The sequence below is a fragment of the Ambystoma mexicanum genome, chromosome 5q, assembly GCF_040938575.1.
Source record: "Ambystoma mexicanum isolate Mex_15411 chromosome 5q, UKY_AmexF1_1, whole genome shotgun sequence".
NCBI lineage: Eukaryota > Metazoa > Chordata > Amphibia > Caudata > Ambystomatidae > Ambystoma > Ambystoma mexicanum.
Genome location: NC_090933.1, coordinates 779,619,814 through 779,632,162, shown reverse-complemented (window position 1 = coordinate 779,632,162; position 12,349 = coordinate 779,619,814). Strand labels below are relative to the sequence as shown.

General features: G+C 44.9%; 1 protein-coding gene and 1 long non-coding RNA gene across 2 annotated transcripts in view; one reads left to right on the top strand and one right to left on the bottom strand.

Moving 5' to 3' along the window:
• The window catches only part of ZNF704 (zinc finger protein 704), a 901,792-nt gene extending 897,094 nt beyond the window's left edge, over positions 1–4,698 (top strand). The window contains exon 10 of the mRNA XM_069621254.1: positions 3,185–4,698. Within this exon, the coding sequence (XP_069477355.1) occupies positions 3,185–3,200 (16 nt within the window). The 3' untranslated portion in view covers positions 3,201–4,698. The remainder of the gene's footprint in view (positions 1–3,184) is intronic.
• The window catches only part of LOC138497659 (uncharacterized), a 286,656-nt gene that overhangs the window by 52,986 nt on the left and 221,321 nt on the right, over positions 1–12,349 (bottom strand). The gene's annotated exons all lie outside the window — the stretch shown is intronic.

Below are 12,349 nucleotides of genomic sequence, written 5' to 3'. Positions count from 1 at the left end.
AAGATACTATAAGTATCCTGTAGAGAAGGGAGTCATTCTCTTGATCTAAGTTAGTTCTCATAGTGGTAGGGTCAGTTAAGTTAGTTGTGGACAGTGGACTTTATTACTTTGACTCTCAAGATTGACGGACAAGCACATTAGCCAGTAAGATACACAAGAACCACCCATAGTGATAGGGAAAGTTAGGCTTTGCACTGATTATTTAATAAACCGTCCTGAAATATGTCACATAATAGTCTTTGTCTTTCTTCTGACCTGCCACACACTCCACCGCAAACAAGACTGTTATTGTTTACTTGCATGGAATGCACGATATTCCAGGGCTGCTATATATTTTACAATACAGTTTGCATGGGTGCTATGCATTGTTTCTGGTACTCCTCTTTATAGATGTATCGCTTATCTGCCCATCAATAACATAGTTCATAGGGTTGATGTGTCCTCTTAACTACCAGCAGCATACAAGATTTTCAGCAATGTTGCAAAACGTCTGACACTCAGTTGGTGAAAAGTAAAAACATAATTTACTAAGACCTTTTGTAAAAAGCATTTTTTCCTGAAACACAATTAATGTACGGTTTACCATGTTTATATTTGATATAGCAATGATGGTGATATACTTCTTCCATACAAAGGTTATTTCCTTGTTAAATTGACTTTGATAGTTTTCTTTCTCTTTGTATTTCTGACACTGATCACGGAAAGAAATATTCTGGATTGTAGTTTTTCAAATATATTTTATACTTATGCATACAGTATAATTTGATGTTTACATACATTTAAATCTCATGTTTTGCGACCAGCAAAAAAAGAAAAGTGACAGAAAAAGGCATTAGAGTTTAATTTCTCTAGATGGCCACTTTACATTTTAAGTGAAATTCTGGCAAACAAAGCTCTCTGAAGCAGACGGAAAAGGCATTGTAAAGGTATCGGCAAATAACTGTAAACATTTCTCCTTGTTTGTTCAGCAAATGTACTGACAATGTAAAACTTCTTTATTTAGTTTGAGTGTCAAACACTGAAAAATGACAGTTGTGTTACTTCTTTGACACAAAACCGCAATATTTGTTCAGAAATGTCATATTAACAACTGAATTGTAATGCTTACCTTTTAATAATGATTTTCTATTGATATGCATGCATATGCCCTATTCAAAAAGAAAATGCAATTTTTTTCAGTACACTGATGAAATATTGAAGAAAAGAGGTTGCAACACGTGGACCAACTTCATGTATACATTCCCTTTAATGCCTTCAGGCACTTTCTACTGCACATTTCCTTTGTGTGCTCAGATCCCACTTTAAATATATGAATACAAATGTTGCACAGTGAGGAAGCAGGTAACATATTGGACTGAATTCACAAAGACTCCTACTGGAGCAAATCAGGAGATGGATGCCCATGAGCATCTCAGTTTTGCACCTGTTACCTGAGACTTTGTTTGAAAGGCCTACAACTGGAACACATCTGGAGGTGCCCTGATATCTTTTAGGTGCTCACCTGCATCTGTGATTCAAAAAGATTTGCTTGTGGGCATATCAAAGAAGATCATGCATCCTCATATTTTCTCCATTTCAGCCTTTCTGAATCAGGCCTGAGGTAGCAGGTGCAAAGGTGGGATACTCCCATGCATCCACTGATTTTCTCCAGTACACATCTTTGTGAAAAAGGACTCATTGACTGAAACAATATTGACTACAAAAATAGACAGATAATAATAACTAGCTACAAAAATAAGCACTGAATAAATATGTGTGGTATAGTTTTGGAGTCACTGAGGGTGCTACTCCCATCTGTGCTAAGGAATGGGATTTTGGGGTGCCCCATGAGGAATATGTGGGGGTATTAAGTGTTCTTTATTTTAGGTAGATGGTACACTAAAAAACAAATGTGTGGTATCTACAAAGCAAAATATGGGCAGCAGATATTTAACGTATATCATTTTGTAATCTTTATGTTGTAGTCAATATTTTCACGTAGAACATGTCTGGCGCATTTGCAATCTGTAAACTATGGTTATTTCTCACACCCACACTTTGTGGAAGTCTTGACCATCGTGTTAGGGCAGTTGTGAAGCTTTATGCAGGCATTGAGAGTGAAGAGTAAATAGCAACAGCTGGAATTTTTGTACCTATAATAATTTAGTAATTTACATTAACATATTTTTCTATACAAGCATTACTGTATGTAAAACAGCTATGTTCCCTTGAAAGACTGTGGCAGCTTACTCTGTGATTCCAAACCAACAATGACATGCATTTTCAGAGTTATTTTCAAAATGTCTTTCCACTTAGAAATTGCATACGTCCAAGATTCAACTATAATGAAATGGTGGTGAACAATAATATCTTTGTCCATTATAAAAACACAACATGTGTTCCTGCAAAGGAACCAAGTAGAGGCGGTCTTTTTTAAATTAATGGACTTCTGACCAGGGGGTGCTCGTGCCATTTGTTTCAAAACAGTATTGAAGGTGGGATATAGAATATACTCCAAAAGGGAGGGCGAAGAAAGTTATTTTCTGTTTTGGAGAGTTTTACTGGTGCAGCTATTTTAACATTTCCTTGCTTTTTAGTCATGCATTGAATGAGTATTATGTGAATGTTTTGAATAATGCATCCCAAGGCTACAAGTGTGGCAAGTAGAGAATTTGAGAGATAATCAGCGTTTCTTCTTTTAAACACAGACGTCCGCGCCAATCCTCCCAAAATACGAGAACAGTTTTTGACTTTTCAAATGATGTACTTTAAAATTGAATGGCAACGCCATCATATTGAGTTCACAGAAGAGTTGGAATTATATTGTTTCCAATGGAAACCTTTCCTGTAAAGCGCATATTCATCTAAGAAGAGGATCAAACTTTTACTAAGTGAAATGGGAACTCCATTGCCTTGAACTGTTCTTGAGTGTTAAAAAGTCAAATTATTGCTCTTTCTTTGCAGGTTTTACACAATGTTCACTTCATTGGGGAAGAATTGATTGCTGTACTAGTCCCAAGATATTATTGTGCACCTTTTCTTATATCAACAACATTTTGTGGGGAATCTACTAAAAAGAGCAATCAGTGACAATGTTTGAAACTACAAATCATATCCAAATGAATAAAACAAATGCATTTTAAGTTGGCAAATATGTCAAGAAAAAGGCACACTAACTTTGTTTCCATTTTATGTAATTCCACAGGTCCACATGGAGTTAAAAGACAGCCACATTTGGGAGAGATTTGTTAAAGCCTGAGATTCCAAAGACATTAATTTTCTATATTGTTTCAAACCAAAATGTAGGGCTGTATTTTGTAGCTTTAAGAAACATGCATACCTGTTTGCCAATCAGCTTCTCCTGGTGACTACAGCATTTGACTATAATGTACAACGAAACACGAAGGGGCCCTTTTCTGATTCATTACAAGTTTGGCAGTGCAGGAAAAGTGCTGGTAATTCCATGACCAGCACTTTTACCGCACAGCAAAACTCCAAGTTTGCCAGTGGGGCTCACTGATTTACCTCCAGCCAAAAACTGGTCCAAGTGGCAAGAAACTATACGGTGCCAGTAATACAAGCAATCAACTCCGACTCCATGGAATGGGGATTTACTGCCCTTTCCACCACCTCTAATATCCTGAAATTCTGGGATATCAGGCAGCAGAAACAGTCAGTTTACCTGAATTATCAGCAGGATACCGGCAAACTTAAAACGAGGCCCAAAGGATTTGAAATTAAAGAAGGAATTGTTATTTACGAATGGTCCTTTCGCAACTGAGCAATGTTTCCGTAGTGGTTTCCAGAATCTTTTTTGATGGTTTGGTAAACATAAAGCCTCACTGCAATTTTATTCATCTAGGACCCTTTAATAGGTCAAAATATCAAACAGAAAATGATATAGATTAAAAACAATTACCAAAAGATCCTGACAACAATTCATTCACTAAAGAAAAGTAATAATTCCACCCAAACTTCTAAACAATTTTATAGTGTTAACTTGAAAGTAGCTTGCGGGAGCTGTATGCAGATTGCATTCTTTCATGGGTATTTCTTTGTGTGAACTTTTTCCTATTCAGATTTTATATTGAATTTTAATGAACATTGAGAAACAGATTACCCTTTATAATTCAGGCACAAGATGTGTCTGCCTTTCTGGATTAGTTCCAGGATATTGAACTGTTTTGAGACCCTTGTGTACCAATGATTTTGAAAGTCTTGTTTATCAACACAGGAACCTGAACAAGGCAAGAATGAAGAACAATCTTATATACTGATACTGGTGGAAACTGTGGAAACCTCAGTAGGCAGCTGATGTTCTAATATTGAAAATCCTATGTGACCGAGGAACATGTATTTGTTATAATGTATGTTAAAATTGTATATACCCTTTTCCTCTTATTGAAAGATCATCCTTTTTATAATAATGATAATATAAGAATTGTCCTGTTCGATGTTCAGGAGTTTTCAAATGGAATGTATCTAAACCAATATGTTCAATGGCAAAAGACTGCAGTAAAACGTAAACCATGTATGATACAAAGTTTATCTATGACATTAAGGGCTAAACATAGGAAAAAAGGAATTAATTGCACTGACGGTTGGATGATTGAAAGTTATGTAAAAAATGAAATAATATCTAAATTGTATTGTGTATTTGTGCATATTGTATCACTCTATGCATCAGCAGAAGTTAATAAAATCAGTTATCCCCCTGCATCTGGTATGATGGAATTGAAAGATGTTTTTCAAGTGAGCTACTGAAACATAATAGAGGTTCAGATCACAATGTTCCTCATTATCAAGGACAGGGGTGTGCTTTCATGTATAGTTATGCTCTAGACCACGTGTTACCATGGGATTCAATTGCATTTGAAGTGTTCTATTTTTTTTTCCTTAGCTCCTTCCCTCTACCATGTCCAATACATGCCAGATGCAAGTGTTATTTGACTGGACTCTCTCTCCACTAACCTCACCCAACACTTCTCTTTTAGATCAGGCAGAACACCTGGAGGTCATGCAAATGGCAGAGGAGTATGGTATAAAATAACATAACTTAACAGTTAGAGCATTGGCAAAAGCAGTGCAGGCTTCACTCCCACAGAGTTGAGTAGAGCAAGGGCCACAGCAGGGTATGCTTCTCTCACACAGAATAGGTACAGCTTGGCCCACAGCAGTACAAGCTTCAGTCGCACAAATAGGAACGTCATGAGCCACAGCAGTGCAAGCTTCACTCCACTTTGTTACAGCATAGGCCACAGCAATGTCAGCTTCTCTTCCACAGAACTGGTGCATCATGACCCACAGCAGTGCATGTGTCGCTCCCATAGAACGAATATAGCAAGGGCCACATCAGGGCATGATTCCCTCACTCAGATCGAGTACAGAATGGGGGCTCAGAAGAGTGAAGAAGAGTAGACCACCCTCTGGTGATGGACAGGTGAACATGTCACGCAGGGCACATACCCCGCCCTCCTGTCTAACATTGTAAAAATCAGTTAAAAGCAGTGTCCATTGCGGTAGCCATACTGCTCTTATTCCAGGCAGGTGCATTGGGAAATGGATGCCAAGTAACTTAGAGGTGGCACAAAGGAGATACACGGAGAGGCACAGAGGACAATGGACCTGGTTAGTGGGTGAGTACAATCCCTGCCACAAATGCATGTTTAAGCACAAGTCTAAAGGGGGGGGATAACCACAGGAAGCGTTGCATGGCAAGAGAACTGGCAGCACCTGTGCAGCACCTGGACCATTTACGGGGGCATCCAAGGGCGCATGAACACTGCGACCACATCGGGACCCACACATGGTGATGGACACACCCCGCTGCAAACACAACAACACATCAGACCACAATAACCGCAATGCGCCTTGATTGCGCTGCTGTACAGAACAACACCCATCACCCAACAGCAAGTCCACCCAGGACCCCAGATAGGAATCCAAAGAGAGAGAGGACCCCACTCCCTATCCCATAAAGTACTATGTCAAATGAGTCCCAAGGAGTAAACATTTAAATACATTCCGCAGAGAGAGTATCCCATAAGCACACAAAATCATGTATCAACTGTAAAACGAAATTGTTGATGTAATGATCATTAATCAGCATCTAGTGATACAGGCATATCAAAAGACATATGCCTAGTTCCCCTGATCAGCCAGTCATAACAGGAGCCCCATCCTGTGTTACTCCATGCACCACTGGCCCAAACATATCCATGGAGTAGTGCAGGTGGAACCCCGGACACAACGTTCCTGGTGTACAATTCAATGTGAGTTCATGCCTATTCATAAACAGGAAAAGTGGACCATACACCCTCTTACCCGTAGTGCTGTGTCCCCCCGTGCCACAGCAGTCATCCATATGCATTCAACCATCAGGCGCCACAGGACAGCCACCTTAACAACACAGGGTGCATGGCCCTCTTGCTCACAAAAATGCCCACGGTGCCTAATGACCAAATATTCTGATTCTGCAGACCCATGCATGGTAAAAATGCCTGATGTTGTCATTCCCTCCCATACAGGTTACTCAGGATACCCGCAACTCACGTGGCTGATAACCCCTGCACGTGACCCACAAACACCACATGACTACGCATAACATGCCCACGGCCAGACACGCATCTGCATCAAATATACTTTTGGACTTTTAAAGGCATGATTCAGGTGCCTAGATTGCACTGGAGGTGCCCTCATGTATGCCCCGGACAAAGTTGGGAAAATTATTTTGACATGTTCAATGCTGCACAACATTTGCCTCCGGTGGAATGTGCCCCTACTTTCCGAAGCAGACAGGCAACCCCTTGGGGATGATGATAACGATGACCATGTGGCCGGAGCCAAGGCTGATACACACAGGGGTGCAGTGATGGAGGGGAGGCTGGCCCGAAAGGCACTGATAGATCATTTCTTTTTCTTTTAGCACATCGACTGGACCCAATACACAACCTGCACATGAATAAAGATCACTTGTGCACAATTATGAATGTCCTTGCATTTTTTCAGTTTTCAATGGGCTTTAATCTATATGGTTATAACCCCTACCCCACCCCAGCACGCAGTCCCCCATCCCCCACCCACAACCAACTCCCTACCACACAGACCCCCATCCACCACCAACACCCCAGGACACAGACCCCCCACCTACCACAACTCCCCAGCACACAGACCCCACTTGTCCCCAGCCACAACCATCTCCTCAGCACACAGACTCCCTCCCCCATCCACACCCAACTCACCAGCACACAGACCCCGTCCCCACCTACTCCCCAGCACACAGACCCCCTTACTCCCACCCAACCATGTGACCATGTGATAGCCCCTCAGGCCAACAGTGCACAGTCCATTCACTGGGTACGTGGCCACTTTCCATGTATACTGGATTCGGGAGAGCGCTGTAGCAGCCGGCGCTGTGACCTCTGCCGTGGGGTTCCCTGTTGGGACTCCTCGGTGTGGGTGGTGAAGGTAGATGGGATGTAGGCAGGCAGTTGAATTTGCTGCCGGAGTATGTTATTGGTTTCCCTCATTTGTTCAGCAAATGCAGAGAGCCCCTCGCATAGTTCCCTTACCCTCTGCCCAAACCCTGTGAGGGATGCTGAGCATGCCACGCCTCCACCATCTTCCTCGTGCGGGCATTGTCCCTTGCCATGGTCTTTGTTACACCTCTGATAGCATGGCTGATGGCCTTCACATGCCTATTGTGTCTTCTGGCATGGCCCTCAATTGTTAGATGATGTGCCTCTATCATGTCCGGTCGCACCATCACAGCGGCCACAGGACCAAGCTGTGATGCTTGGGGGGCTCTCCTGCATGGGAGTGCTGTACTGGCTGGGGGGCGCTATCTTCTCTGGGGGTGCTTTACTAGCTGGGGGGGACTGCACTGCCTGGGGGGGCTGTCCTGCCTAGTGGGGCTGCCTGATGATGAGGCATATGAGGGTGTGTCCTCGATAGCACGTGCCCGGCCCTTGGGCTGTGTGCCTCCACACGGTCATGGCTCTCCGGTGGGGTGCTAATTTCGGCACATGCATGTCTTCAGGTGTCAGGGAAGCAGAAGCCTGCTGATCGTCGCTGCTTGACCCTCCCTCCTCCTGGATGGTTGTTATTGGGGCCGCTTCAACTGCCTCCTCCAGGTCGGCCCTGGTGGGTTGGGCCCTTGGTGCTGGCGTGACCCATGAGGGTTGGGCCGCTGGTGTTGCCGTGGCCCTGGAGGGTTGGGCCGCTGGTGTTGGCGTGGCCCTGGAGGGTTGGGACATTGGTGTTGGCGTGGCCCTGGAGGGTTGTGCCCTTAGAGGTGGCTTGGCACTGCTGCAGTGTGGAGTGGTGGGATGGATCTTCCGCCTTGGTGTGCCCTGTTTGCCCCTTCGCGGGGCGCTGGTGGAGGCATGGGTAGGTGCTCAATGGGATGGCCCCACTTCCTTATCCTCCCTGGACGCCCCAGGAGATGCCTGCATGCCTGTAGGGGACATAGAGGATGGCATTAGGTCACATTCGCTCATGTGTTTTGGCATACACAGCAGTACTTACAGGGGGGGTTGCATGGCACGGTTGGACTCATGCACGGGTGTGGCCTGTTTGCATTTTGCAGTGGGTTGGGATATATGGGGCCTGGTGCGCGAGGAGGACACACTTGGGAATGTGGCTTCCCGGTGGTGACATGGCAGAGGTACATTGTTGGTGTAGGCATTTCTTGTCTGGCAAGCATCTGATTCACACGGCCAGCTGGCAGTGGTGCGCTGCTGTGCCCCCTCTATGACTGTGTGTTGCATGGCACTTGGACGTGTCCTTTGGCTGCCCTCCCCACAGCTCTGGGCTGCAGGGGTGGCCTAGGTGCACTGGCACATGGGTGCTGCTGTGGGTGCCTGTGGTGACTCCCCCACTGCACTCAGTCACAATGCCTGGCTCATGGATATTCACACTGGGAGATGGTGTGGTGGGCTGTTTACATAACACTGGGCGGGGTCGAATCACCTTCGGCCTTCTGGGTGCCAGCGCTTGCCTACGCTCCTCACACACCCTCTCTCCCTGCCATGTCGATAATGCTGATGCTGCGCTCCTCCCATGGCCTGAGATCCGGTGGTGGTGTTGGTGGTGATCCTCCTCTGATTGCCATGCAGTATTTCCGGTGCTGGGCTAAGATGCCCTGGACCCGCATGTCATGAACGGCTTCCTGCAGTCTTCCCCATCCCTGGGGACACAGCCGATAGCAGAAACCTTCTGGCTGATGGTGCCCCACATGTGGTTGCAGCACTTTGAGGTAGAATTTTTCTGGCATGCCCCATACAGCTCATCATAGTACCCTGTCACCTCCTCCACCTTGACCTTGAGCTCTGACTACGTACATTACAGCTTACAAAACCGATCCTGGACTGACTTGCCCTTTGCATGCTCCAGTGATATTCTGGGTGTTCAGCTGCTCTGGATGGCTGCCAGGGCTCCGATTTATAATGGATTGTGATTTCCAAAATTGATGCTGTAGTGATTCCCATTCCGGTGGTGACGTGGTTCCTGTGCCTGCTTGCAGCACGCGTTGTTGGCTTCCGGCGGCGCAAGCGCTATTTGCGATGGGATTTCAGGCGGTAGCACACTTCCCAGCGTTATATGGGTCGAGCAGTATTAGCGTTAACGCCGGGGAAGTGTGCACGTGTCTGCTGACTTGTGATACAGCAGTTTATGCGCGACTAGTCCCGACGTCAATGCTAATACTGCTCAATGCTAATTGCGCCCAGATAACGCCCAACTCGTGATGGGGCCCTAAATGTTGGCAGTAAGCTAGGAACAGTATGTCCTTGACAGGATGACGGAGGCTCACGTTATCTCAGAACTGCTTTTATCCAGTTTTTAAAGTTCGTGAAACATGACTTTTGATTTAGTGAAAAGGGGGAAAACATGTGTTGTGCTGGCTAGCATAGGATGAGGTCATTGCAAGAAGAAATCAGGAAACCTTTATGCCCAATGAAAACAGGCAATGCACTTTGCTTATAGAAATCTGGCGTATCATATTGTGAGGTTCATATTAGAACAGAACTGTTGTGTAATGTCTTTATTCTATAAAAGTATGCCACATATAAGAAAAACTCAGAGTGTTCCCTTGCTAACTGAACATCTTGTGGCATGGGAACCCCTCCCAGCTAGATATAAAGAATGCTTCAGTTTTTGCACGAATGCGTATCTCTATCCATGAATGCCTTTTATTTAGAAATGACCTTTTTTATACAAACATTGTTTTTATTGGCATATGAGCATTTTAGAACATTAACAATCCCAGCCCCTTCACTTATTAAATTTGGCGTAATCACCCTGGATAGTGTAGGTCACCCATTCTAATGAAGTGTACTGCCAAATGTTGGCTATCCATTCTTGTTCAGTGGGGATCACAGCTTGTTTCCATTTTTGCGCTATCAAAGAAAGAGCAGCTATACTCTGGATCATGTATGCTTTCCTCTGAGGTTTAGTGGAGAGTATGTCTGGTACATAGCGCAGACTCAGCAAAGCTTCCTCACACTCTCTTCGAATTTGTGGACCGAATATAGCTTTCAGTGCACAATTCACAGAGTCCCAAAACAGTTTCAGTATCGGGCATGTCCACCAAACATGTAGCCATGTGCCTACCTCATTGATACCTCGCCAGCATACCTGAGGTGTCGAGGGGTAGAGTCTATGCAGTTTCTCCAGGGTTAGATGCCACTGTACTAACACCCAGTCCACATTTCCCGGATCTTTAACCCCGCCTCATTAGTTTTGGGATCCTCTGCCACACTTCCCACCATTGTTCCTCAGAGATTGGAAGGGGTAATATGTTTGCCCATTGTTTCATTTAGGTCCACGGGTATGGAAACCATTTTATACATTTTACATATCATGTGGAGATCTCCAGAGCTTATCAATAAGTATTTTTCCAGTGGTGTGAATTACCTAGTTATCATTTGTTTCTTGCCCGGCGCTAATAACCAATGTCTCAGCTGTGCATATCGAAGCCTATCCTCCTCCCGCAACCCTATGGATTGCTTGCATTGGTGGAACGGCATGACCTCCTGCCCTTCCGTCATATCCCTCGCTCGTAGACAGCCTGCTTCTTCCCACCTGGTGAATGCACCTTTCTCCTACCCCGGAGTAAACTGGGGGTTGCGCAACAAGGGAGTAAACAGGGACAGATATGTTACGATACCTGTTCTCTTGACCATGGCATCACATGTGTCACCAACCAGAGCCATTATCTGGGTTCTGTACATATTGGGGGGTCTATCCGCTTTATGATACCACAGGACTTCATCAAGGGGTCTGCCCACCACCATCCCATCCATCCTTCGCCATATCATCTGGGTTCCCGCTAAACCATTCTCATATAACCCGTAGCTGGGCTGCTTGGTAATATACATGGAGATTCGGGACCCCTATCCCCCCATCTCCTACTGGAGCCGTCATGACTTTCCATGCCACACAGGGCCTTTTCCCTTGCCAAATGAAATTTCCCACCAATTTATTTAGGGTCCTAAAGAAATTCTGATGGACCGCTAAGGGGCAAGCCTGAAAGTAGTACAGTACTCTGGGTAGTACTATCATTTTAATGACATTGATCCAGCCATCCATGCCATATTAAGGGAGGCCGCGCTAGTCCAGCCATGTCTTTACCGAATCTAACAAGTAGGGGTAATTTGCTCGGTACATATTATCTAAGGAGTGTGTAATCGAGACCCCAAATATCAAAGGCTTCATACTGATCGCACAAATTGCCCAGTTTCTAGTGAGTCAGTGGTTGTGGGCTCACCGCCCTGTAAGACCATTAGCTCCAATTTTTGGTTATTAATCTTCAGTCCTGCCACTTTGCCAAATTCCCCCAGATGTGACGTTAACCTCGGGAGTGAGAAGTTTACATCCATCAGCTTTACCAGTAGGTCGTCCACAAAGACCATCACCTTATGTTCTCCGCCCCCCCCCGAATGGAACCCCTTATATCCCAGTCTCTTGTCTAATCTTGGCTAAAAAGGGTTCTTAATATACCACGTACAGCACTGGGGACAAGGGGCAGCCCTGTTTGGTAACCCTGGTTACCCGTATCTCCTGAGATATGTGCCTGTTTATGGCTCGCCCTATAATTGGAGTGCCATAGCTGGCCCTAACCAGGCGGAGGAAGACCGGACCGAACCCCATGGCCTCCATAGTGAGAAACAAGAATGACCATTCTACGAGGTCGAAGGCCTTCTCTGCATCCAAAGCCTCAAGGCCGGTCTTGTTTGTTTTTTCTATCAGGTGGCATATTCATCTTATGTTATCAAACGTTTGTCTTCCCCTGATAAAGCCTGCCTGATCTCAGTGAATCAGCCCCAAAGTTAATTTGTCCAGCCTGGAAGCCAATATTTTAGTAAAAATC